Source organism: Epinephelus moara, chromosome 14, assembly GCF_006386435.1.
Source record: "Epinephelus moara isolate mb chromosome 14, YSFRI_EMoa_1.0, whole genome shotgun sequence".
Taxonomy (NCBI): Eukaryota; Metazoa; Chordata; class Actinopteri; order Perciformes; family Serranidae; genus Epinephelus; species Epinephelus moara.
Genome location: NC_065519.1, coordinates 21,204,858 through 21,232,822, shown reverse-complemented (window position 1 = coordinate 21,232,822; position 27,965 = coordinate 21,204,858). Strand labels below are relative to the sequence as shown.

At 43.7% G+C, this 27,965-nt stretch overlaps 2 protein-coding genes across 2 annotated transcripts; one reads left to right on the top strand and one right to left on the bottom strand.

The window, feature by feature from the left end:
- Positions 1–63: 63 nt before the first annotated feature.
- On the top strand, positions 64–22,411 carry btbd7 (BTB (POZ) domain containing 7). Its single transcript, XM_050061408.1, has 11 exons — positions 64–393; positions 7,049–7,276; positions 9,167–10,300; positions 15,607–15,815; positions 16,362–16,437; positions 16,882–17,042; positions 17,154–17,297; positions 17,772–17,961; positions 18,114–18,292; positions 18,528–18,932; positions 19,072–22,411. The coding sequence occupies exons 2-11, from the start codon at positions 7,195–7,197 to the stop codon at positions 19,846–19,848; spliced, it is 3,357 nt and encodes a 1,118-aa protein (XP_049917365.1). The 5' UTR covers positions 64–393; positions 7,049–7,194; the 3' UTR covers positions 19,849–22,411.
- Positions 21,792–27,965, bottom strand: LOC126400585 (putative E3 ubiquitin-protein ligase UBR7). The gene is made up of 11 exons (XM_050061409.1): positions 27,746–27,965; positions 27,271–27,404; positions 27,120–27,180; positions 26,941–27,036; positions 26,765–26,818; positions 26,568–26,673; positions 26,321–26,463; positions 24,525–24,719; positions 24,204–24,360; positions 24,016–24,077; positions 21,792–23,777 (listed from the first exon to the last, which is right to left on the bottom strand). The coding sequence occupies exons 1-11, from the start codon at positions 27,860–27,862 to the stop codon at positions 23,694–23,696; spliced, it is 1,209 nt and encodes a 402-aa protein (XP_049917366.1). The 5' UTR covers positions 27,863–27,965; the 3' UTR covers positions 21,792–23,693.

Sequence of the window (27,965 nt, the reverse complement as noted above, 5' to 3'; positions counted from 1 at the left end):
AAATCCTAATCGGAAGCTCTATCCCTTAATCTGGCTAACGTTATCTTGAAACGGTTAGCGTTGGGATAGGCCATAACAACCACCCAACAAGGCGTTGTGCTACTATGGGGAAATACCGAACCGAACCGAGAATAAAAACGGGTTTGGTTTAGTTTTTAGTCGAGGTAAATACTGGAAATTCGCCGGAAAGTCGACGCAAGTGGAAATTATCGCATATTAGTGATCAAATGTGGACGTTGACGTCGAGGCGTGCGTAATGAGCAGAGTTGGAAAAAGAAGGTGTTGAGCTGCATTTTTTCTCCCCCTCTGCCAGGGACAACTTGGGTCGGAGTACTGTCTAAACTACGAGGTGATACGAAGGAAAATAATGCCCACGAAACTCTCCACTTTCTGGTAAATATGCTTTGGACGCTGGCTTTTCAACAGTTGCATCGCATCCTGCTCGAAGTAAATTGCTGTTTCCGAGGGGGTAAAGTCAAAGCGACACAGCAGAGATAGCTTACCCTAGCCTTTTAGGATATGCTACTAATTACAGGGCTGTGGTGAATATGACTCCTCTCGCCAGACTGTCGCGAATTATTTGGACATTACTTCCCATTTTTATCAGCTGAGACAAACAACCCACTTGGTTTTTGCTCTTACAAGCACTTTTAACCAAGGCTTCCGCTGAGCAGCGATAGCCCACCAATAGCCCAAAGAGCAACAATAGCTCCGCGTAAACGTAAGGCTAACAAAGCCATTGCAAATGATTGATTTCTTTATACACGGGTTACAGAGGGGAACGCTTCCTCTGTTTTTGTGAGGATAGATGTATAAAAAAGTTTGGGATATATGTGCATTTTAACTTTGCTGATCGACCTACATGTTGCTGTTTATTGCCTCTGTGTCAGATAGTTGTTGATAGATCCTGCTATGGCAACAAAATGGCCTGTCATATATTGCAATTTACAGCCTGCTTGTGGATAAGGCTTCATTGGTGTATCAAAGGCATAACATAATTGCCAGTAGTAAAATATCATCCAAATATATTTAGGGGTCAGGAATAGGCATTCTTTTTTGTTCACAGTTTATTATTTGCCTCATCCTCCCAAATTTTGTATTGCTATTCCAAGGGGTCTTTCCAACAATGCATATGATCCTTGTTGGTGTCACCACCTATTTAAGTAGTGAGTAGCCATATGCACCCTGTGATAATCCTGTGGTAATCTCACTGAAATTCTGGTTAGACTCAGCATTCTGCACAACCTGTTTGTATCTTTCTCCCTTTTCATTTGGAGAAGGTGCATCCACTGTTCCCCTCAGCATTTGGGTTTGTCATTTAACCAGGTTAAGTATTTGTGTCAGTGCTCCAGGGCAGTATAATGACATGTAATTATTGGAGTTACATGCTCATAAGTCCATGACTTGCGTTAAAGGCAGTGAGCCTGCAAGTACTTGCCACTGAGTGACTGAACGAGCCGGACTTTGGCCTGAGTGCTGTTTACCCTGGATAGTTAGATGGAGAACTCAACAAGGAGCATTGACAACTCGCTCAAAATAAGCACTTATTGTTTCCTTGGCTGCCATTCATTCCCTGAAGGTTGACTGCCAGGCTGTGTTTGTATAGTCATTAGTATGTGCACACTTAACATTTCTTTATTGAAAAGATGTCCCTGTTTGGCTGACCTAGAACACGTCCACCCATTCTTTGTCACTGTAGGTATCCTTTCACCCAAAGGTCTAAAAGAAAATAACTTGTTGGTACTTATGAGATATCCTGTGTGATACCTAATTTTTGTTTGTGTATTGTGGCATCCATTGCAAAAAAAAACTTGACAACATGGTCTATGACATGCTAAATATGCAGCACTATGGCTCATATTGTTGGTTGACGGGCTAATCCAGAGGCTGCCCACCATGAGTCATCATTGTGGGGACTTTTGTTTCCTCTATCTGTCTCTGTCATTTCAGTGTGTTGCTTTTTCTAGCCTGTTCTGATTCCTGTAGTTTCCTGTAGCTCTCCTGGCAGCGTCTGTAATCAGGCGAATGGCCTGATTAACTGTTATACTGATTGACCTGATTGGCAAAAACACTGCAGAGGTAAGCAGTCTGCTGTGCCACTGAATTTTGCCTCTCCAGCTATCATTTTAGGCAAAATATGACATCACGATTATTTAGAGGGAGTTATGTATTCTGTTTTCTATCTACCTGCGGTCCATATTTCACATTTTGCTGTGAGATGTATGCAGACACATCAATACAGTGGAGGTCACTCTGTTAGAAAGTTCTGGTTTCTGCTCACCACTGCATTGCTTATTATGACCTTTTTTAGAGCACCTTTGATTGTATCAAATATACAAAGTGTCAAACAGTCTACAATTACTGCCCAAAGCGGTATTTTTTTCCAGCTTGTTTAGCAAAACACACTCTCCCCCACAAGTCACTGAACAGCTTTTGTGTCAGCAAAACATTTTTCTCAGTTATATCCATCTAAACTTATTATAAACTGAAATTACAACAAGGGATTAGTTGTCATAATTAGATTGTATTTTTGTATTAATTGGACAAGGCCCGCATCTTTCGTTTTCATTGTATGCGAGTCAAGAAAGTAAATTATCTATGCTTCTTCTGGGATCAGTGTGACGGGACTTCATGAGATAATAACATGCCTGCAATGGACTAATAAAAATTCCCTGTTGAAGAAATTATATTGAAGAGCTGTGTATTTGAGAGCTTTGACACATTTAGAGCACTATGCAGCTACTGTGTAATTTTAGACAGCAAAGTGTTTGGGGGGGATGTATTTCAGTGTTTCTACAGTTGCTGCCCTTTCATTCAGGCCTGACTGCGATACTGGCACAGTGATTGCTCCTCTTCAGAAGATTAGGGCCTGTGTCATTGAGCCTAACAAAGATTACTGTCAAAAGGTGGTGATTTCATCATTTCATTTAAAGGATTCACAGTGGGACCAAAGGAGAACACACCACCTACGTATCTTTGTACCATTTGAGCAAAGCAATGTGGCTCTTTAGACTCATAGACTGTTACACAGCTGCCATAAAGGCAAGAAACAGAAATTTCTCAATCATCTGCTACACTGCTCAAGTAATTCTTCACAATGCTTTTGATTGTTGAAGTCTTGTCATGTAGTCTTAGCTTCATTACAGCTGTCACTTTGATTCAAAATGTTGGCTGTGTGCGTTTCATTAGCATAGCTTTGAATAAGGGGGATGACCTGTAAAAAACGTGCTTTGAAACAATAAGAACATGCTCCAGAAATTTGGGATTGCAGGACAGGAAAGGAGATCCAGATACCTACTGCTTCCCTTTCTCTAGCCATGATGAGGAAATCCACATAAATGATTGATAAAGTGCCTTGGCTGTCATTTGAATAATACATCGGTCCTGTTCTTGTGCCAAGCAGTTTTGTATGGTAATGTTCTATGGGAGGTCGGGGTTCTGTCTTTTAAACCTCTGCAAATGACTGATTTTAAATAAAATGAAATGATTCAAGCGACTGAAGCAAGGTGAGCAGTTTGAAAGGTCGCGTATGTTTGTGTGTATGTAGAGAGAGATAGGTGGGGGCAGGGAGTGTCTCCTGTCACCTCTCATTAGGGACGTATAGTCCAGCTCAGCCGGCGTCTGCCTCTCCCCCCCCCCGACTGTGGCACTGCCCTCCTCTGCTCCCAGCACACAGAGCAGCACACTGTTTCAGTCCAAACTGCAGGAGAGTGTCTAAATGTTCAGCATCAGAGAGATTATGGCAGAGATGCTTCTTATTGAACAGTGTGAGTCAGGTCTCAAGGAAATAGCTGTCCCAAATTATGCTTTTAGAATTCTGCACTGCAGCTGAAGTTAAATTTGGTTCACTTATTTGAATGAGTTAAAGCCGTAAGTCTGCCTAGCTGGGAGTCGGTGTATTGTTCAATTGATGTGTTGGTTGCTTTGTTTTATTCTGCTTCTGCTGTGCTCCTTTGAGGACCCCCCCACCACCACCCCAACACCCCACCCCCCACCTCCTTTTGTAAACAAGACAGTATATATCTCAAGGGCTTCCTCCTCTCTCCTACATATTCAAATTCAATTTCTAATTTTGTCCAAATGAATTCCCTGTGAAGATGGGGCTTATTTAAAGCAGTCTAATGAAATAAAGATCAACCAACATTTTATTGGAGTGTTCCAGTGTGACTGCTTGGTGACTATTTGTGTGTGGAGTAAGAGGCTGTGGTTTTCCATTGAACCCTTGGGAGGCTGTGGAGTGCTGCTCTACAGGGGCAGCCACAATGATTTATTAGTATGGTAGGCAGGAAAAACTAGCAGGCTGAGATAAAACAGATCTCCCATCACACTCCAGTTCTCCGTCTAGTCTTGCACAGATGAGAACGAAATGTATATGACTGCTTTTATATTGAGTTATTTAAAGGTCAAGAGCAATGAGAATTACATTTCCAAGTCTCTTAATATTGTTTATAAAAGGGCACATTTGGGCACATTTATGCAAAGTTACCCAAGATGTAAGCAGCATGGAAAATTGAGAAGCTGTCCCTCTGGTTTGGAAAATAATCAGAATAATTTTGCTCTCCAGTGTACTTGCTGGTATAAATGAAGCGAGGCAGATACACTCAGTTTGTAATTAATAGCCTGATGGGTTAAGGGTATGCTTAATTAATGAGGTGCCCTGTTTTGTGTTAGATCGTAGCCAGTGACAGTACAAAGGAGAGAGCAGAAAAAGTTACTGAGGGCGCCTTCATTGGTGCCACGGCTGGCAAGGATAGGCTGAGAGAAAATGGCTGTGTTGAGCTACGTGCAGTAGCTCACCTCCATCTTAAAATGATGTGCATTTGACCGAGCCATATAAAGTACCACCTAAATATACCTAAAATCTTTTGTGATATGATATTGGTATCACATAAGGGCAAAGGCATTTTCCACAGAAGACATTTTTACTTGAGGAAAGGTGCAGGTATTGCTAATAACATTAAGGATGGCTCTGTTGTATTCATGTGTCCCAGTAAGCCATGGCAATGTGACAATGAGCTAGCATGCATTATACCAGGACTCTGAAACTGAAGCAGCTAAATGCAATTAAGCCATCATTCATTTTAATTATTTACACCTGTGCTATTTCTATTGTAAACTGTTAGGATGTCCTCTGTAATGAAAGGTGTGTTCAGAAATTACTAATGGACAAAATTAACAGACAGCAATGTCTGTTTTTTGCTGAATATGAATTAAATACCTGACAATCGAGCTGCAACGATAAGTTGATTAATGGATTACTTGATCTACAGGAAAATAATTGGCAACTAGTTTGATCATTGAATGGTTGTTGTAGTTTTATTTTTCTTAGCAAAAAAGGCCAAAGATTTGCTGGTTTCATGCCACTTAAATGCTAGAATTTGATGTCATACCTGATAATAAACAAAATAGCTGTGCATTTTTGGACTGTTGGTTGGATAAAACATACCATTTCAGAACATCACCTTGGGCTCTTTGAAATCACACAGGGCATATGTCACAGGGCTCAACAATTAGGATCACAGGGGCAAGTATGATATATATATAAATGCCACATTAGGCTAGTACATCAAGCAACTCACTTGCCCGATCAGGCAAGTGGGGAAAAAAAGAATAAAACACCATTGTTTATTCCGGAGCTAATGATGGAGGAAGTTGAGGAGTGCACAATCCCGCTTCCTTTGCATCTCTGTTTAGAGTTGCACATGTGCAGTACAGATTGGGCAATCGCAAGAAAACGGTGGCAGGCAAAGACAAAATTAATGAGTGAAAGTGCAAGCAAGCATTTCAGTTAGAATGTGGGCAAAACTCCAAATATGCATAACACAGTTTGCCACAAGTTTAAGAGCAAGGTGGATAAAACAAGGTTGTTTTGATGACAATTAACAGCTAATGAATAAAACTATTTGTATAAGGGAAAGGGCCTGCACTGTTTTCTGACATTTTATCAACTAAACAGTCTATTCATTGAGAAAGTAATTGTCAGATTAACCACTAATCAAAATGATCGTTGTTGCAGCTCTACCTGACAAATCAAAGTATTTCATCCCATTGATGCCAAAATCATAAAAATCCAGTATGCAACATCGCCCTGATACAACCAAAAATACTAATGGGAAACATATCACTGCAAAAATGGCATGCCAAAGTCTCTGACAGTAGACACATTTGTGTTGTCTCACAGTATGTATTGTCATATTGTCACATAGTGCACTAAGATTGCATTCATACGTGACATTTCCCATCACTTCTGTGAAGCACTGAAAAGAATTTCACTGAACAACCAGAAGTCGTTGCAGCTATGATGCAGTGCTTAGTGTGACTGCACTAATATGATCTGAACCCAATGTTTAAAAACTAGCTCAGAGATGTTTCAGTAGCAATTAAATGAAAATGTAACACTTAGCCTTTTGACTAATTGATATGACCTTGGTCAGTGACTTGTCACTAACATTGCAGTATAATTATACTCTGCACAGACAAAAACACGCTGAACTGGAAAAACATCCAAATTATTCATTAGACTACAAATGTTTAAACTACTAAAATGGACAAGATGGGTAAAGGCAGAGTGGGTTGTGCCTTCTAGCGTACATCTGCATTAGATTTGTTGTCGACTGCCAGTCAGAGTTTCCTTAGGGCCGAGCAGAGGAAGTCTCTGTTAACCTAAGTCACCACTGAAGATTATAGATAGAAGCTTGAGCACACAGTCTTCAGATGAAGACTGTCATTCTAAAAAAAGGTTTCTCATCAGAATCTTTAGCATTTCAGGCCTGCAAAATTACCAGGGCAACTATGATTCATGATTGCACTGAAATCAGTGTGGTTGAAATAGAGTGACAAATAGTAATAGATGTCCCTCTTTTCAGCTTCCTTAACATCGACGCCCCCTGGCCATTCATTATCTTTGACAGAGTCCAAACAGTCCAAACTCATCATCGTTGCATTCCCTATGAGATGTTAGTCAGCACCATTTAAAGAAGCATTCACTCTTTGACTTGAACGTCTTTCTCACTGTTCTCTCTGTCCTCTTTCATCTTCCTCCCTCCAGGTATGGCAGGCTGGGCCTGGGGCTCTGAGGACGCTTCAGAGGATCCGTGCCTGACCCACGACTGAGGATCTGGAGGAATACGCTGTCTGAGCAGAATGACTCAGCAAGAGGGGGGACCCCCAAATAGCAAGTGAAGAGAAGTGAGGATGGGTGCCAATGGATCCAGCTATCCACACTCATGCTCCCCACGCATCGGGGGAAATGCACAGGCACAGCAGACTTTTATAGGTAGGTACTTAATCTGTGGTTTAATTAAGAGTGTTGTGATCGGTTGCACAGTTAACACAAAGTCAGCTCTGATAGATGATTCTGTATTTTCAGTCAGCGTATGGTGAAATATCTCTGTTACATTAACTGTTAGTGGAAAAACATGATTTTCCCACTCTCCTCTGAAGTGAAGTGTTAAAATTGTACTCCTGAACCCACTTTGGCACCGTGCACCCATGCTACAAACACACAACAGGGGGTCTATCATGGCCGAACTCACACTTTAGATTACATTAACCTGCTTCCATGACAACTAATGGTGCAAGAGGTGAATATATTTGTGCATGAGAGCTCTCAAACTGGGTCACTGAGTCATACAGCTGATCCAAATGCATTAAAAACCAATGCAGCCAGGCTACTTTTTCCTGCCATATAGATTTTATGAAGTGTTTTGAGGGGCAGATATGCAAAGGAACTTGTGTCCGGTGTGGGTGGTTAACCAAGATCACATTAAGTATTCTGCTGTCAGAGTTTAAACGTAACTTCCACCCTTCCACCCTTCCAGCCTTGCAGTCTTGCTCTTCTTAGCTTTGTTGTTACTACGTGCTTGTGGTGTGATGTGATTATGATAAGACTGCTGGCTATCAGACCGGATGGGAGCTAATCTGGTGCCATGATTTTTGTCCCTGTGGCCAGCTATAGGCTGCTTGTTAGACTGTCACATTATTTTACTGAATGACGTGACAGCTACAGTCTGGGACCTTTTGCTTTTGTCCCAATTTCAGCACAGTCAGAGAACATTGCTGTGCTACAGCCAGGTTATTTCTGCCTGTTAGTTTGTGACTGCATGCACTGAAAGAGCCTGACATATAGGTTGTATAGTTTGTGTGTCACTTGAATGCACAGAGGTATATGAGGTCACTCTGTGTTGCTTTTATTTAAGTAGTGTTTTTGATTGGTTGTTAGAGATGTCTTTCTATTATGAGGCATGTTAGGATACTTAGTTGGGACTAAATTATCAACCAGTGGAGTTTTTCTAGTTTATGGTCCTTAAATCTCTGCAGCCCTCAGTGCCAGAGGGTTTGGAAACCTGCTTTAGAGATTCATTTCAATAAATCTGTCCCTAACAAAAAAAAAAGTTATTTATTTCACTTTCAAAATGACTTTGGCTCTGAGGTTTTTGTAGACTTCTTAAAAGTGAAAGTATTGTTGAAAGACCCAAATTATCTCTATAGCCCCTGAGAGGTTTTTTTCTGAGTTCTGTAGTTGCTTGGTTGAGCTGGCCTGGGCCACAGATGATTCACAGTGCTAGAATGATTACTATTTGGGTCACACTGATGGATGCTAAGAGAAGGGCAGGAAGAGAGGATCTCCTTGGCAGAGCTTCCTCTGACGTACGAGTCCTGTCTGTCAAGCCAAAGATGACTGCCATTTAGAGTAATTGATTGGGCCCAAGTATGCGAATGGACCGAAGTTCATTGAGAAGTACAATGCAGGACAAAGTCCTCCATGAGCTAATTGGTTCTCAGTCTGTGCTGAACCATAGTTTGGCCTGAAACAAAGCAAAATGAAGGGATTCTGTTTGTTTTTTTTCTGCTGTTGAACTAGATCCAAGTGCTTTGGTAGCTGGGTCAGGGTAGTGTGTGTTTGGCCTGACAGAGCTGGCCGCACCACAGGGGTGCCAGAGACAGATTGTGTTTCTAGCAGTCTGGCCTCAAGAGTGAACTGGTGTTGGGGTTATGAAATGAGTGTCTCACCAGAACACAGTTTCTGAGGAAATATCAAGGAAAACTGTCACAGCTATTTAATAAAGAGAAGAGGTTTCTTGCTTTACATCTGTTTAGACATTTGTTTGTTAAAACACACACTACAATTCATTTGAAGCTAACCTGCTTTGTGTGTTCATTCCAGGGACCTCATCCTACTCTCAGCAGGGATATGGCTGGGAGTCTAAGCTATACAGCCTGGAGCATGGCCATGAGCGGCCCACAGACAGGAAGAAGAAGAGCCTTGGTCTGGCGACCCTCAAACGGAGGTTCATCAAAAGGAGGAAGTCCAGCCGCTCAGCAGATCATGCGCGGCAGATGCGGGAGCTTTTATCAGGGTGGGATGTCCGTGACACCAACGCCCTGGTGGAGGAATATGAGGGCACAGCAGCCCTCAAGGAGCTAAGCTTTCAGGCCAGCCTGGCACGCGCCGAGGCACCCAGCTTGCAGCGGGATCTGGCTGCCCTCTACCAGCACAAGTACTGCACTGATGTGGATCTCATCTTCCAAGGTACTTGCTTCCCGGCTCACCGGGCCATCCTGGCTGCACGCTGCCCCTTCTTCAAGACTCTGCTGTCGTCATCCCCTGGCTATGGAGCGGAGGTTCTCATGGACATTGAGACAGCTGGCATTGACGTGCCCATGTTCTCTGCTCTACTTCATTACTTGTACACTGGGGAGTTTGGAGTGGGCGGAGCGGAGGATACCAGGCTGCAGAACGTGGATGTACTGGTGCAACTCAGTGAGGAGTTTGGTACACCCAACTCCCTGGAGGCTGATATGAAGGGCCTGTTTGACTACATGTGTTACTACGACGCTCTGCTCAGCTTCTCCTCGGACTCTGAGATGATAGAGAGCTGTAATGAACGAGGGGCTGTGGCCGCTGCACCAACAGTGGGCTCAGGAGGCCCCGGGACCCCAGACGAGGACCTTCGGGCTCACAAAGCTATCCTCTCAGCACGTTCTCCTTTCTTTAGGAACCTTTTGCAGAGGCGCATCCGCACAGGAGAGGAAATGACAGAGCGCACGTTGCAGACACCCACCCGCATCGTGCTGGATGAGTCCATCATCCCACGGAAATATGTGCAGGTTATTCTCCACTGCATGTACACAGATGTGGTGGAGCTCGGGCTGGTGCTACGTGGCAGCCCCTCAGCGGGCAGTCTTGGCGAGGTGCAAGCTCTGGTGTCTGGGGGACGTGGAGCCAGCACACGCACCGAGGAGGCCATGGAGCTGTACCACATCGCTCTATTCTTGGAGTTCAGTATGTTGGCTCAAGGTAAGTCATAATCACACACATTTAGAACACACACAAACACCAATCAATAATACGTGACAGGTTAAAAAAGAAAGATTTTGCTCTCTGTAGACATAGTTCAAAGGTTAACTGTTGTCCATACCTATTAGTGCTTGTGAGTGTGACTGCGCAACATGACTTTTAATTTATAGAAAGACATATCAGATTAACCTTTAACCATAAATGTGATAATATCTAATATGCATCAGTGCATGTTTCCTCTCTCATGTTTGCTCACCTCTGATATGTTTGTCCTATTATATTACAGTTTAAGGTAGCTAAGATACTGGACTGTTGGTTGCACTTCTGCTTCAGTGCTTGTTGTAGTTTTTGTCATTTAATAGAGATGTTTTTATAGTTGTGATGTGAGTAAATTTAGGACAATAAAAGATTCATAATGTTTTAATAAATGCAATAAATTTGTTAAATTGTCCTGCTCTACGTTGAGTATAGCCTGCCTTACAATTTAGTTGCTGAGGTCTCAGCTTGAACAAATTGTTGTAGTGTGATAATGTAGTTGAACAGCCTTTACTATGAATTTCAAGGTTAATTTGTCAGTCCGGACTGTCATAATTATAGTGTCGGTCTCTGTGGATTAAATAATAGGAGCTGGATTTTGTCACAACTGGCTGGATTTTTTTTTTCTCATAATTAATGCCGCGCAATACTCTACTTTAATCTCTCCCTTCATGAATTCATATAATGTGTCTCACACTCATTGTATTAATATTCCACTCTGTCCTTTAAACTACATAATGCATATGTTGGCATATGTGCAATATGGCAATGCAGACCACGCTAGTGTTAAACAGCTTGGCTGGCTGTGATGGGTGTTAGAGCTGCGGCAGCCAGTAACAGATTGATATAGGCTGAAGGGTTTGTCTGTGTCTCCAGGGACTGACAGCTTACTGTCTGATACATGCAGCGCATCTGAGCCTCTGTCAACACTTTGTCACTGGTCTGCCTACTTCGTCACTGGCCTATCTTTACTCGGATGACACTGTCTGTCTGACTCTTGCCACTGTTTGAGGATGACCTCAGTAACATGCCAAAGGTTACAGCCATGGTTGACATGATGAGCCAGTCACTTTGTCACTCGCACCTCCTCCAGAGTGGCATGTCTGAGCATTGTCCAGTTTCTAGCACATCTAACAAAGCTCCTCGTCAAACAGAATAACCTTTGCAATATGCAATACCTGTAGCAGTCTATTTCAAATGCACACACAAAAAGTACTGCGTTTGGCCTGCCTATCAGAGCTGTGTGGATCCAGAGAGATTGTATAACTCAGTACAATCATATCCTATAACCATCTTATCTTTCATAGAGCCAAGATGATGGGAATTAGTTTGTTAAATATTGAAATGGTGATATGAGACGCATTAAACGATTTAAGCATATGGTTTCACTGACTCATGCTGAGTAATGAAATCAAAGCAGTATTAATTTCAATTTAAAACACCAAGTTACAGTAATATTCAACATAGTCAAAATGTACTTTATATAGTTTGTTGTAACACAGAACACTTCAGTGAAGCTGTTTTACAGTAAAAGCCTGTGGCTGAAAGGTTTTACTGTGAAGCAGCTGCAGACACACCTGCACCCTTATCTAAATCATGTCAGTTGAATTGGATTTGGTTGTTCAATTCAAATATTTGACTATTCTGTCCTTTTTTCCAGTTTAAACTGGGTTCAGTGGGACATTCGAATTCGATAGTGATATTCATGCAGTATAGTAAACAAGCCAAGTTAGCCGTCCAAGCTAATGCGTGCCCACAATGGATCAAGAATGTGTATCATTTTTTGCAGATGCTAGATATCAAACAAAAGCCAGAGACTGTATCATATTAAGTTGTTGTGAGTTGTAAATTCACCACTTATAAGCAGAAGGCACAAGATGATGTTATCTCAGCGTCTGACTGGGCAAAGCCTCTCTTCCTCTAGACATCTGCCTCTGTCTCTCTCAGACTCACCTTGGGTCTGGGTCCTCAGATGCCTGTACCACGGATCTATGTAAAAACAAGGAGTCCTCATTCTGTAACTACATTTGGGGACCAAAACATCCCCAGGGGTACACTGCAGATTGACTGCAAAAACACTGCTTGAGTAGATGAATCATAGCAAACTGAGGGGTCTCCGACTGATGATTCGAATCTAAGAACAGCTCTAACCTGATTTGAATCCATTACAAGAGTATAGATTCATCAGTAAGCAGATATTGCAGCATGTTGTGTGCAAATTTCTTACTGCAATATTGATACAAATCTAGTGCATTGTGTAATCTTAATAGGTTTGTATATTTGGCTATTTTTGTTTGAAAACAATAACAAAATGCAGCTGTCCAAAGAGGAAGCTGTATGAACAACACAAGCCATTTCTGGGACACAATGCACTCTACAATAGTAAACATGCTTGCATAAAGTCTCTGTAAAAGCTTAGGATTAGTTGTGGGCAGCTGCTGAATTGATTGAGGGGCAGAGAATCAATCACCTTTTTAAGTCCTGTGCAGTGATCTCAATAGCACCGTACACTAACACCATACACACAGCTGGTTAGACACCACCTCCCACCCTCGAGCTCTGGTGTCGCTCTCAGGGTCATTCGGGCAGCTTAAGCCAAAGAGCAGCCAAATAATGTCATCCCCACACACCATCACCTCCTCTTCCTTCCCATCCCCCCCGAACAAGCCCCTACTCAAGGGTATTTTTATCCCCTCTCCTCCCTCTCCCACTGTGCTGCACCGCTCTAATCAGTTCCCATGAAACCTCAATGTGGAATGTGGTGAGATGGTTGAGGTTGACCTGGTCTCATTTTATCCAAGTCCTCTCTCTTTGTCTGTTTTGCAACATCCTGTTATTACCCTTTTGGAGATTTCTCTTTTATGCCTTTTTCACATTGATTTGACAAATTTCACACACTCCAAAGTGCAATCATCCTGGCATCTGTGAGTTGATTATGAAAGGAGTAATTTGTCTGTGTCCATCCCACCGCTTGAGACTTCAGTAGCTGCCATGTTTCTTCATGAGGCAGCAGAGAGGCTTATGTCAGGGGTTTCATGTGAAGGGAGCCCTCTCATCTGTCACACTGGCTTCCCCCTTGTGTGCACCTCGACTGCTACCCTCTGGCTGTGTGAAGTTTTGGCCCATGGAGGTTTTTGTGGAGCAATTGAGCTCTCTGTCATTCTTCCCTATTAAATCTCAAGATGTGTATCCCTTTATGACTCCATCTCACTCAAATAGCAACCAATATTAAAAGCCTTATTAATTTTTCAAGTGCACCGCAGAGATGATAGCCAGTTGGTGTGGTTTCAGCTTGGTACTTCCTCTCGCTCCATGCTCACTGACTGACCAGTACTTTCAGTGCCCTGTCTTGTGTTTGGAGTGTGTTGAATGAAGGCCCAGCCCTTGAGTGATCATCAGACTTGATTTACATCCACAGGCTTGTTTACAGACCATTGAGTGCAGCTGATGATTTAAGTGGCTTTGGAGACTGTGCGCTTCATAAACAAGTAGCTCCAAATAAAAACAGCAAGACAAAATGCATACGTCCTCTAAAGCTAGTGTAGTGCAGAGCTGGCTGTTGCTGCCCCTGCTGTTGTGTTGATATTCTTGTCAGCCGGCTAAGCTCCAGTGAATGTGGTGTACCACCCGTGGAGAGAAGGGGAGGCGGGTTAGTATTAGATATAATGCTGATTCTAATCTCCAGCTCATAATAAAAGTGCTGCGTTTTAAAAGACTGGCTGTCGCTGTGAATTCTAATGGGCTAACACAGAGCAGAGCTGTTTGCTTTCCTGGGCCACTGGTCCCAAGTGGGGAATTGTCTGCCTGTGTGTATGTGTGTCTGCTTTTAAGAGAGGGCAAAGATGCAAAGGTGAGAGACTGACGTGAGCAAAATCACTTTCTAGACGACAGACAGCACGGGGACGAATAGTGGAGACTGAGGCACAGATGTTGTGAATCCATTCCCTCTTCCAGTCTGTTTATAGCAGATAAAAAAAAGGCAAAGTGCCTGGGTCCACATTTCAACTCCATCTGTCTTCTTAACGATGCAGGATTTCCACCCTTCGTTTTAAAACACTGCGGGTGTCTGCTTTGCATTTCGTTAACTTGCCATTACAACTAAAGATGCCCAAAAGGGGAAGTGCATCATCAGTGTGTGCATCTATGCATGCATGTGTGTGTGCATGGGCATTATTGCTTACATGTGCATGTGTGTTTGTCTTAAAAATGAGTGAGTCGTGCTTGGACGGATTCAAAAGAAAAAGCATCACTGGAGCCATCACTCTCAAGTCTGGTGTCCAGTTTCCTAGAGTGTATGTTCAAAGTGGGGGGTTTGGGGGCGGAAAGGCAGCTTAGATTTTCTACTTTGAGATAAGCGCTTCCCAGAGGAGTGTTGCTACTGGCCCAACTATGAGCTGATGGACAGGACGGCCTGGAATGAGGAAGTTGGCTCTGTGTTTCAGCTCAGGGCAGCTCTAACTGGACGTCAGTCAGTCTGGCTTTATCTCCATGGATGTCCGTTTTGTATTAAACGTTATTGATTAGAGAAAGGCTGCGAATAAGAGCCACTGAGGCTCCAGCGTATTTGGGTTTGGCAAAGATAGCTTGACCTAGCCAATCATATGTTAATCGGCGTGGATGTTAGGGGGTTTAATTCTGCTTAAATGGATCCCTCTTAGAATAAGTGTGAGTTTGAGTGCCGGCGTAGGCTGAATTTTCAAAACTTTGCTCTTTTTTTCTAATGGCTAGAGCAGCAGGTACATAATTCCGTAAGCCTTCTGTGGCTTTTTAATGCATTTTTGATTTATGCACACAAGTGTGTACACAATTCCAAAGTGTGTGTGCCCGTGCACCGGCAGCACATTTCCTCAGGCTGCTCTGTTTACTTATCACGGTTAAGAGGAGGCAGCTTGAGACTGAAACACATCAAGGTATCAAAGGCATTTATGTGGGTTGGTGTGTTACAGAGTTAAACCACTGCCTGCTGTTCTGGTATGTGCTCTGATTTAGGAAAAGCAGCAAGGAGGATGTGGGGGCTAGTGGAGGGAGACTCCCTGGGTCACTGAATACGAGTCAAAACTACTGATGGTCTAGCAGCGGCTGCAGAATTACCATTTGGATTCAAATAAACTTTCAGTTAAATCATGCTCTATTGTATTTCTTTTCTTATAGCTTCTGTTTAGTATTATATTGCTGGCTTTAATACCTGTACTTGTGTTTGAATGTGCCCATAAAGACACTGGATTAAATGTCTAGGTGTGAATTGCTTATCTTTGTCATTGGCTCTCCAGGCTGTGAGGACATTGTTGTGGAAAGCCTGTCTCTGGACTCCCTCGTCCCCATCCTGAAGTGGAGCTCCCAGCCGTATGGCTCCAAGTGGGTCCACAGGCAGGCCATGCATTTCCTCTGCGAGGAGTTCAGTCAGGTTGTCAGCTCCGATGTTCTCTACGAGCTCAGCAAGGAGCACCTTCTCTGCGCAATTCAGTCTGACTACCTACAGGTAAGGAAACAGAGCATCACCTGTCAGTCTGTTGTCAACTCCTATAACATCTCATACTGTGAAAGACACATTTTCAGTAAAGTCTGACGTGTTCACAGTGACTGCTTGGTGAAAATACAGTACACACACACACACACAGAGATGCATTCACACAGTCTCTCTATTACTCACACACACACACTCACCAACGACACTCAGGGTCTCCAGAGTTAACACCATTCCCAGGAGGGAAATGCCTTCAAACCAAGAACCTAATCAAAGCTGAGCTGTCATCTGCACTGCCAAGCTACTCGGGCATCAGACCAGATGGTTGAGGTGAAGTGCTGAAATCCAACTACACACAAACAAACCAGCCAGGCCTGAGCTTTGCTGGGCCACCGCCTGAACATATTGCATTTTCACCTTATCCTCATTTAACAGCTTCCCAGTTTTATTCTCGATGATATCTAACCTTGTCCTAATAATAATTTTGTGTCTTTCTTTCTCCCTGTCCTATATCTCTTTGTGTGTCCCTTTTCTTTCTCTCTACCTCGGTCTCATTCACAGGCGAGCGAACAGGACATTCTCAAGTATGTTGTTAAGTGGGGCGAGCAGCAGCTTATTAAGAGGATGGCAGACAGGGGTAAGATAATACACTCTATAATTACCCTCTGAGCAGCCCCCCTAATGGCTCTGAGGAAATTACCCACTTACCAGAGCCTCCAAAATACACTTAAAAGCATTACAAAAAGGAACCAAACTTTACCCTCAAAAAAGTGGTCTCATAGTGATTTGCCATGTCATTGTGTGCTCTGACCTAAGTAAGCAGTTGTCTTCTGTAGGATTTATGGTCAAGGTTATTTGTCATCATATTGTATCGGCCAGGAACCTGCTTGAAAAAACTGAACCACACAGCAACCAATGCAATATTTATCCATGATTTTTTTAAACTGTCGGAACAATGTGAAAAATAGCCAGAAGGTGGCTTTATAGCATTAAAAGCCTAATCATAGTTACATAAATAGTCACGGTAATATGCATTATATTAAAAAGATGCTCATGGCTGTTTCTGTCCTCATTTACCCAGAGCCCAACCTGTTGAGCGGCACAGCCCACAGTGTAAACAAGAGAGGAGTGAAACGGAGAGACCTGGACGTGGAGGAACTAAAGGAGATCCTGTCACCCCTCCTGCCCTTCATCCGAACTGAGCACATCTTACCTCCCAACAGTGACGTCCTCGCTGACGCGGTCAGTCCTCCTTATCTGCCTTTTTCTCAGCTGCTGTGTGTGTGTGTATGTGTGTGCACCTTAGTCACCTTCTTAAACTTATTGATCCACATTGTTCACCCCTCTTCACAGCTTAAAAGGGGTTTGATAAGCACCCCTCCTTCAGACATGTTGCCCACAGCTGAGGGGGGGAAAGCCAATGCCTGGTTACGGCAGAAGAACGCCGGCATCTATGTGCGTCCCCGCCTCTTCTCTCCTTATGTGGAAGAGGCTAAGGTAAGGCTCATTCTTTTCTGATTAATGGGGCCTCCAGACAAAGCAGGAAGCAGTGGATTATTTGTGTCCCTTATAGCTATCATCAAAGAGAGTAGAGGTTCTGTGAAGAGGACAGCCTCACCATTAAGTGCCTCGGGAAAATTTGTAGACCTGTTCATAGCTCAGATGCGCCAAAATCATCCATGCCCAGTTGCTGCTATGCACACTCGCCATTTTTAATAGCTGCCTCCATCATCTTGACTGAAATTCATTTTCTGTCCATTTGCACACTTTTCCTAATAACTTATAGGGCTTCCCACCGCCATGAATATTTATGAACATATCCCCACACCAGAGAGCGTCATTATTAGATGAAGTGTCAATCAAGTGGAACTAATTTGCAAACCCTCTCGGCATCCTTGAGTTGCACATAGGAGTTTTATTTTTTTGGAGTTCTGGCCTAACCTGCCCTCTCTCGACTACCTGTCCCCTCAGTCTGTGCTCGATGAAATGATGGTGGAGCAGACAGACCTGGTGCGCTTGCGATTAGTGCGCATGTCCAACGTCCCAGACACACTCTACATGGTCAACAATGCTGTGCCTCAGTGCTGTCACATGATCAGTCACCAGCAAATGGCAAGCAACTCATCCACAGCACCATCGGTTGTGGCCAATGAAATTCCAGGTAAGGAAATATTTGAGGAATGACCAGATGGTAACAGAACTGCTCAAGTACCCTTAAACATGATGCTAGTATCAAACCATAATTTTGATATGGCTACTATCGAGTGAAAAAACATAACATGCATCAATGTATGTATTATGTGTATCTTTCAGTGCCTCAGCTGTCTGTGGTAAAGGAGATGATCCGGAGGCTGCAGGAACTAAGACACACAGAGCAGGTCCAGAGAGCTTACGCCCTAAACTGTGGTGAAGGAGCCACCGTCAGCTATGAGCTGCAGCTGCGGGTGCTAAGGGAGTTTGGCCTGGCAGACGGAGCCACTGAGCTACTGCAGGTTAGTAGAAAGGAGAGTTTGTCCCCAGGGGTTAGAGGGGGATGAGATGGCTAAGGCTGGGATACTAACAGGGATAGGAAGGCAGAGGACACAGACAGACCTCAGTACTGCAGCAGACACAGACCTTAAACAACCCCAGGCAGATAAATCTTAAGGAAAATCTTAAAAAGGGGTTTTGCTTTGTCAGCACCACGATGGATATAGATTTCTATAGCTCCTATTTTGTCTTTTACAGAACCCATACAAGTTTTTCCCTGATGAACGCTTTGGAGATGAGAGTCCGATTCTGGCTCTGCGCCAGGTGGGTCGGTGTCGGGTAAACAGCAGCCCAGCCATGGATAGCATGTTCACAGAGCTGGAAGGGGTAGTGGGCTTCCACCCTCCCCTACCTCCTCCACCTCCCCCATACCACCCCCCTGCCACACCCAGCCATGCTCAGCTCAAGGGTGCCTGGCGTCCTCGTGTGCCCATGCCAACCCCTACCCGTTCCTTCTCCTACCCCTGCAACCGCACCCTGATCCAGCGCCATGCAGCCACTAAGCATGGCAGCTCAGACTACTCCTCTGTGCCCAGGCCCCAGCCCCCAGACTGCACCAACCCACAGGCTATGGGCCGAGCTTTGCTTTCAGACCAGCAAGCGGTGAGTGTGAATGTTACTTCCTCAAGACCTCGTGCTACGATTTTGTTTATTCAAATGTGGCTTAATGGTTTGTGCATGGGATCGTAAGTTGCTCAAATGTCAGGTAATGTCACACATTTGTATCTGTTTTGTGATGCAGATGAACATGGAGCCTGTTATGAGGGAGTTCATGCCTGACATCGCACTGGGTGTGTCTGTCATGTCCCTGAGGGAGCAGCACATGGCAGAGATGGAAAGGGAAGGCCCTCATAGCCCAATGGGCCCCTCAGGCCACCATCTACCCCATGGGCCCTGCCCTTCTGCCCGCCACAGCCATGGCCACGGTCCTGGACATGGCCACTCCTGCAAGAGACACGCTCCGGAACCCAAGCTGGAGGCTCAAGCAGAGTTCCCTGACCTGTATGACTTCTCCTGCCGACCTGCAACCCCGACCTCCACTCACCCTCTGCCCTCCTTTGCAGGACCAGACCTCTACAGCCACAGCTGCACCCCCTCCAGCTCTTATCCACCCCCTTACATTTCTGACTCTCAGTCCCAGGGCCGCCCACAGGGACGAACTGCCCCAGACCCGTTACGTCTGGATGTCCTCAGCATGACCTCTCAGAGGCATGATGGAGTTCTTGCCAGCCCCTCTGGGGCCCAGCCTAGGATGGGACACATCCCAAGGGGGCGATCAAATGAGACAGACCTGACTCATGGCTTAGGCCATTTACGGTCTCCCAGTGGGAACATGGACAGCTATGAGGAGAGGCACACAGGACCTAGAGATGCCCCGGAGGACATGGTTCTAGCTGGAGAATCATTGGGCCCGGGGTCCCTCCAGCAGCCTCACAGGAACAGTGTCAGTGAGGAGATCACCAGAGACCGCAGGTCACCCAGCAAGCCTGACTACCCTTATAAGAAATCCGCACTTTAACCCCAGTTGAGGACCAGGGGTTGAGTTAAGAAAAGGGAAAGCATGATGAGTGGCTGTCCGTCACAATGGACGGCAAAGCACTAAATGTGTGCCTGTGTATATGTGTGTGTGTTTGAGAGGAGCAGGGGGAAAGGGGTGGTCGATGGTTGCTATTTATAGGATCTGTCCTTTTGTCCTACCTCTATCAAACTGTGCTATCCATCACACAGTCAGAGTATGGAATGTGTAAGAGCTGTAGGTCAATTGTCAATGCTTGTAATTGATGTTTGCAAGCCTGCCTAGTCCTGCTGGTTTAGAGGATGACTCAGGCTCTACCAGGATGGATTGGTCTCTTGAGTTTGATTGTAAAGAAAGAGGTTCGCTCTATGCTGTGTGAATCCTGCATGAGGAGATCATAACACTAGATGTAGCTCAGTTATGAACTGATGGTTTAACAAAGATTATATTCATAGCCTCTGTTGTCTCTCCATTATTTTCAGCATAGAATGGGGAGACAGCAGGATAGGAATCTCAATTTACACAAGCTAACAATGGTACACAGTCTGGGACAGAGAGTATTGTGATAAAATCATATGTAAATACGTCTGGCTGTATTCTTTTCCTCCCATTACTTGTATTTCCATTTCTTCCTGTAGCATGCCTTTAGCAACCCACCTGACTTGTTTTCCCCTCCTGGCCCTGGGTCTGCAGTGCTGATGAGTAACGGGCCAAGGCTTGGTCACACAAAGCAGGAATTGGATCCGACAGGAAGTAGGTCATCAGAGCTCGTCATTCCCCTGTAACCCAGTCTGATAATTGTGTCAGGCTTTACCTATCGCAGCCTTTGAGTGTCTAGCTAGGAGGCAGAGGCCTGGCATTTTCAGATGGTGGGGAGGCAGGAGGATCGCGAGCAGGGTTCATTACTGAGATACAGTGGGAAAATATAGGGGTGCCATGGCAACTGACGTACAGTGATCAAATGCAGAGTTTGTTGGTTTTTCAGCTGGAACAGGTGTGTGTGCGTGTGTCTGTGTGCGAGGATAACTTTGATACACACAGGTGTTTAGACAATCTCAGTACTGTACACTCCCATCTTTAGTCAGGTCTGTTTGTACATATCAGAGTCAGATGATTTAACCAGAGTCTCTGGCACAGAGCGCGGTGGTCAGTGTGCTAGAGCCTCTTGTTCTGTTTAATCCAATAGCATCAAGTAATCAAATCTAAAGCCTTAATCAGTGCTTGGAATATTCAGTTTTAGCTACCTTTATTCAATTAAGTATGATGTCATTATATTGCAACCCCTATTAATTGCTTATTTGACTGTTCTGTTCACTATGGACACATTAACTGCAGTTTTTCTTGGTGGCAGAGGTGGGTTTCACTAAACAAGAATGCTAAAACCATGTATATTTATATACATCAGGCCTCCATCACGCCACCTCATGGGGAATTGTGGAACTGCAAAGTCAGTGTTGATACTGTTAAATATACTGTTAAAGAGCCGCAGCAGCTGTAGCTCCAGCACCATGCAAGTACACACATAAAAGCCTGTTACAGCCAACAGCTGACATACAACCTCACTTATGAGTAACATTGCACTGTAGGAGCCACCTGTCTATTAGCTGAAGGGAAAAGGAACAAATGAATTTCGAACAAAAGGAATCTTATATTGAAAAAAAGTTGGCGATTGCTGGCTCATATCTCCAATGGAAAATTGTATATAATGAATTGAGCTTCACATGTTCTGACAAATTTTTAATGGTTTCTATCACATTTTAGTGGTCGTTGAAGGTTCTTACTGTAGTGGACAACACTGTGTACTTGTCTTTGTCATGAAATCTCACTAAGAATGTGTGTATAAAACAAAAAGATTGTGTCTCAGAATCAATTTCGTTCTTAAATGTTATGCATTAGGGCAGTCTGTTCAATGTCGTAGGTGGTGTGGATTACCATGTTTGTAGAGATTTTTTTTTTCCCTCCCCTGTTCTCCTTTACTTTTAAACAGGAATATGTAGAGGATCTGAAGATACTAGCTCTCTGCTTAGCAGTGATGAAGTTGCCAAGCAGAAAAATCATTTTTCCATCTAGGTTGCTTCATGGGGAAAAAATGCAAAACTCCAGATTCCTCCCCATGTTCATGTTGGGTAGTTGTTTTATTTTCCAGGACAATGTTCCATTGAATAAAAGTCCTTGTTTTGCTCTTTGCTGTAGAGAAGTCAGTGCCTTCCCCCGCCTGCGGCTGGGCTTTTATTGGAGAAGTGACTTTGATGTCTATGCAAGCTCTTTTCTACCAGCTTACCAGCCTGCATCAAATAGTCCTTTGAAATCTCATGTAGCTCGTTTTGTGTACATAGTGTTATTTAGCACCTTTTGAAATTGAACCATCTGAAATGTGTGATTGCTTGTGTTGAATTATAACAGGTACTTTGTACTTGTATGGTATCATAGAAAACATGTTTGTAGACTGATATTAAGTTGCATTTAGTTTCACTGAATCTATTTTTCTACTGTCACCTCAAAAGGTGCGTAACAGTGGTCAACTTGGGCATCCTCAAAATAAACTGGTTTGATATTATGGAATTAATTTGATCTCAGTGGAGTTGATTTGTGCACTAAAAACATGTAATGACTTTATTTGGAGCATTAATTTACATAAAACTGGTATTTGTTCACATCACTTTTACAAACACGTTTGTCTGAAAGGGAAACTTTGGTGTTTTAAACCTTGAACAATTTTCCCATGTTTTTGTTACCATGTTTTTAAATTGGTCCAGTATTGAAGAGTGAGTGTTTCAGCTTTGAAACAGGCTACAATTTAATCCCAAGGGCAATTTTGTATTGAAATTTAAGTCTATTAAAAGTGCTTGTTTTTGCCACTGACAAGCCCAGAGTTACTGCAACTGTCTAACAACATTATAGAGAGGATCCTACAGAGAAATTAAAGCTTTCTTTAGTAGTCAAGTCTCGCTCAAGGAGAAGTCTTGTTCTGAAATCTTGCAGACTTTTCCACATTGTCAGAATCAGTTATATATTCAGCCATGACATTGAGAATCATTTACATAACACAAAGCTGCATCTTCTGTACTCCAACACAACAAACTCTTCAAGCAACTCCCTTCTCCAACTCTTGTCTGTTTAAACCACTGTTTTTCTTGCAACAAGTACCTCTCGCATGATTTTAGAATGAGACTTGGTCACATTTAATTTCTCTATAGGGTCTTATCTGTAATGTCAAACACTTCCAATAACAATCTGAACCTGTCAGTGCCCAAAAAAAGCATGTTTAGTGGATGTAAATAGATGGTGCACAAGCACCCGTAGGGATTACATTGCAGCCTCCTTGGCCACTGCAGCTGAAGTGATCTCTCTCAATATCAGACCAATTTAAAAACCTGTCTCCATCAGTCACTTAGACACAAAAACATCAGTTAAATAGAGCCCAGGTACAAAAATACCAAAGTTTCCCTTTAACTGGTTGCTAGGCATTATAATGATTATGTGATGTACTTGCAAAACATTACAGTAATACAACAATTGAGTCTTTTTTTTTTAAAGCGTAGCGTGCTGAAACAAAATTTCTTCTGTTCGTAAATAACATTCATTATGAGCTTCAGAGTTAAGGCATTGTTGAAAATCAATAAAAAAAACTGGACATAAAACTCTCACCCCTTCACCTTAGAAATAACACTTCACAACAATGACAGCGAGTCAGTACTCTTTGCACTATTTGTTCAAGCTTTAGGATCACATATGTTGCAGCAAGAGGCCCCTTTTATTCAATAGGAAAAAAAGGGTCATCTTCGAAGTTTCACATTCATTGAAAGCACCGTATGAACCGGGGATATGACAGCAGCATGGCCTCCTCGTTACTGGTTTCCTGCATTGGTCCTTCGTCTTTTTCTAGCCCGCAGCTCCGCAAAGAACTCGTGTACAGCTTCGACTGTGACTGTCTGATAGAGACAAGGAGGGAATGGTTCAAGTTTGAGATTTGGAGGAAGAAAAAGGCGAAAACAGAAGACCCAGTGTCCAAGAAAAATGATTTTTGGATGCAAAATTGCACTATTTAAGCATGTAAAACAAAACCAACTGCATGTGGTTAAACAGCTGAATACTCAAGTATAAAATACCCTAATAGATGGTGAAGTTTAATTCTAACACTCCAGACTAAATTTGCACTGCTATTCTCACCTTTCCTTCAGCAGCACACTGGTCTAAAAACGCATGGAGCGAAGTTGTCAGCTCGTTGAAACCTGAGGGAGGAACACATGGTTAATTAGTCTCGATCAGTCACCTCTGCCATAAATTTCATTTTGCATGATTACATCCTTGGAGGACAACTGACCCCACATCTTCCCCACTGCCCTCCCCGCGCTCACCGTAAATGACCTCCAGCTGCTGCACACGGTCCATCGAGCTTGTCAGCGCCATCAGCGGGTGCTGCCCAAACGGCTCGTCCAAGCCTTTGTTCTCGTAGGCCAGAATGGTGTCGGAGTGATCCATAAGAAACTGCACCTCGGCAGCCACATACGCCCTCTGTGCAACAATGCAACGCACAGTTGAGAAACATTCATTCATAAAAGACATACTTTATGGACTAATTGAACCAGGATCACATGAGCCAACACCTGCAAAGTGGCCTTCTTGTGCCCTTCATTAAAGCCCACATTATAATCTGAGAGCTCATTTTTGTGGCCTACCTTGCAGCCCGTGCAGGTGCAGAGCTTTGAGCGCCAGCTGTAGGGCCAGAATACCGCTCCCTGTCTCTGCCTCTCCAGCCCCTTAGCCTGCAGCTCCTTCAGCCTGCACACAACAGGTTCGGTCGTGGCCTTCTCAGAGCTGCCTGTCATTTCCTCGTGGGTCCGTTTGCAAGGGGAACTCCTGCTTGGCGCTTCCTAAAGATACAAGTAATAGCAGATGATGGGGTGCGTCTCTGTGTTAAACTGGCAGAGAGAGCAGATGATAACACCTGGGCTTTGTAAAACATTTCTGCACACAGCACTGCAGACTCATCCGGGGAAGTCTCGGGGGCGACTGACACGATGAGATGATTGGGCGATGACAATCACCAGTTTACAGTAAGCTGTCCTGTGAAGCCTGGCCAAAGCCGTCTACAGAGCAGGAGTAGCAGTGCCTCATGGGTCATTTCCCCCCTAATTACCCAGAGGAGGGGAAAGCACGATAACAGGAGCTGGAGCCTGCCCTACAATCTGCTCATTACCCTCCAGCCCCATCTTGTGGCAACAAAAATGTGCACAGTGAACACTCACATACAGTTGGGGCCCCTTTTTCCAACAAATCCCTTTAATACACACTGAAACTCTACACTTTACAGCTGTAGAGGGCTTTCACATTCTAGAGGAGGGTAGACAAACAGGTAAACTAGAAGCACCCATCATACTAACATAAGTAGGAAACACCTACAGATTGACACAGTGCTCACTCAGCCTCCAGTTAACTTATTTATATAGGGACAATGCCCATAGACGAACAGAGCGAAAACTGAAACTGAACTTTGCAACTGAGTTACAAAGCAAGGTTAATTATATGATGTGCCTTTTCCCTATAAATGCAAAACTATGAATATGTGCTACTTTTTAAAATTGATCTGTGCATGTACAGTATATGTACAAGATAGGTTAAATACATTTGGAAAAGGATGTTTTCTTTAGATTTTAACCACTTACAGGGTTCCCACACCTTCTCAAGCATCAAATTCAAGGACATTTCAAGGATTTAATTTCTTCTAGACTATTATTGTAAGGCAGCAACACTTGTGCAGCTCCTGAGTCCAAGTTGAATTTCCCTACGGGGACAATAAAGTGTATCATATCGTAACGTATCATATGTTGCAGGCCTAATTCACTCAAATTCAAGGACCCAACACAGCTTAGTTTGAGACATGGACTCACTTAACGTTAGTTTTCTGGGTTGCTTGCCGCTGTTAAACCTGCATCATTTCACTTCAATCACTCATACACACACACACGACTGTCGCACTCTCTCAAGGCAGGTGGCGGGTGAAACAATGAAGCAGCTGCAGCATACACATACACAGAAAGCAGAATGTTGTCTATTTACTGACATTAAGTCAAATCAACATCCAAATTGTAACTGCGACTGGGAAGGCTCAGATATAATTCAATTTGGCACTGTAATTTGGAAGTGCCAGAAAACCAAACAAACATGGCTGCCTCACATCAGCCAGCATCAGTCATTAAATGCAGTTGTATGGACATGGCATTATATTGTCAATAAACTGTATTTTGACTCTGACACAACCCAATCTCTGATTATTAAACCACCTGAAGTTGTCCGATGACATGAAGGCTTGTGTGTGGTTACCATAGCCATCCCATATGAAATAGTTTCATAGCAGGGTTAGCAACAGAACAGATTTGGTGTTAGTGTTTACTTTAACTCCCTCCTATCTGATCTTGTTTTTAACATGGCAAACCCTTAATGCAAACAGAAACAGGCACCATGAGTTTCTCACCTCCTGCTTTGTGTGCTCAGCAGTGGTGGATAGCTCCTCATCACTTCCTTGACTGGACTCAGAGGCTTCTTCCTTCTCTGTTCTCTCCTCCACATCGACTTCTACCTCCTCCTCGGGATGACTGACGCTGATCCCAGGTGGTGCTAAAAGGGACAGACAGATGGAAAAATTGCTCTCTGCATTTCACTTTTAAATGTTTACAATATACTTAACATATACTTGCTGCCCTTGACAAATTATTAGTCACCTGCAAAGTGAGCAGCATACGTCCACAAGACGGGAGCCTTGTTCATGCAGGCCTCACATATCATCTCCTGCAGCTCCTCAGGTTCCACTACAGTGCAGCCGAGGTGCTGTCAAACACAAACAGAATGACTTAAATATGAATTTGAATGGGAAAAAAGCACTCTGTAATGTGATTTCAATAATATGACTTATGCTTACCCTACTGTGAAACCAGTCTTCGCAGATGACACACTGAATCATCTCATCGTCGGTCTATTGGGTAATTAAAAAAGGTGTTTTGTGTGATGACAGATGACAAACGTAAACAGTAGATTCGATCCAAATAATCTGAATTGCATGAATGCTCAGAGTTAATGAGGAAATAAAGGGAAAACCTGATCATCTGTGTCTGGGTACGGCCGGTCACACGTGCAGTAGCAGCCACTGAAGTTGTGATTGTAGAGGTTTCTGATGTTTTCCTGGTCTTTGGCCTGTGAATACAAGAGGTGGAATAACTTCAACAATCAGAGCATGATGATGAAATTGGAAACTGCTGTAAAACTAAAAGACTTACAGGAGTTAGCTGACACTTGAACGCCCCAAACTTGCCATTTCCACAGTCACAGCGAAAATTTCTACATTAGAAAAACAGGGAAATGAAAAGGATAAGGCAAACTGTCGGATTGAATTTTGAATCATCAGCACAGAAAGCTTGCACAAAATACCTTTTGGTGTACAGTTCAAAGATGTCATGCCCATCGTGGCACTTATTGGCACAGGCCAGACAGACCCCAGCAGGCTCTGCAGCACTGGGAGTGCAGGTGTTGCAGGCAAACACAGCCTGTCTCTTCACGTAGCCCTGCAACACATTCACAGCAGCATGCATATTACTGATGACATGCACCCTGTAATAAAGGACTGTACGTGTTATTTTATATTCTCTGAATAGAAATGCTGCAGTGGTACCATGCAAAAGGATTTTAATGTCATTGTTTCACTCCAGTGTCCCTCAGAGAATACAAACCCTTTTATTAGCAATTATAATAACATACTTAACAATGAAACTACAGCTAACACACAGCCACACTGAACACACACACTACTACATCTACAACTGCTGTATTAGAAGAAAGCGACTAGGCGACAGTAGGCGGATGAAGGCGATGGCTGCAGGGCTGCGGTGCAGGAAGCTTTCCTTACCCGAGAATAGGAGCAGTTTTCCGGGTCGCTTCCAGCCAGCACGCACAGAGCCTTCTCCAGCTCCTCCTCGTTGGCGAGAATATCGTCAGGGTCCGAGTCCTCTTTGTGTGCAGCCATTCTGGTAAGAGAGAAGAAAGAGGACACAAAGACACACACAGACACACCGGCGTGAGCTGCACAACAGTGTTGACAAATGATGATTGTTCGGGCGGGAGTTTGG

Coding starts and splice junctions, on each gene's coding strand:
- btbd7 (XM_050061408.1), top strand. CDS start 7,195: ATGGGTGCCAATGGATCCAGCTATCCACACTCATGCTCCCCACGCATC. Junction 10,301..15,606: donor GTTCAGTATGTTGGCTCAAG/GTAAGTCATAAT, acceptor TTGGCTCTCCAG/GCTGTGAGGACATTGTTGTG. Junction 17,962..18,113: donor TGTGGCCAATGAAATTCCAG/GTAAGGAAATAT, acceptor TGTATCTTTCAG/TGCCTCAGCTGTCTGTGGTA.
- LOC126400585 (XM_050061409.1), bottom strand. CDS start 27,862: ATGGCTGCACACAAAGAGGACTCGGACCCTGACGATATTCTCGCCAAC. Junction 27,181..27,270: donor TTTGAACTGTACACCAAAAG/GTATTTTGTGCA, acceptor TTTCTAATGTAG/AAATTTTCGCTGTGACTGTG. Junction 24,078..24,203: donor GCAGCTGGAGGTCATTTACG/GTGAGCGCGGGG, acceptor TTCCTCCCTCAG/GTTTCAACGAGCTGACAACT.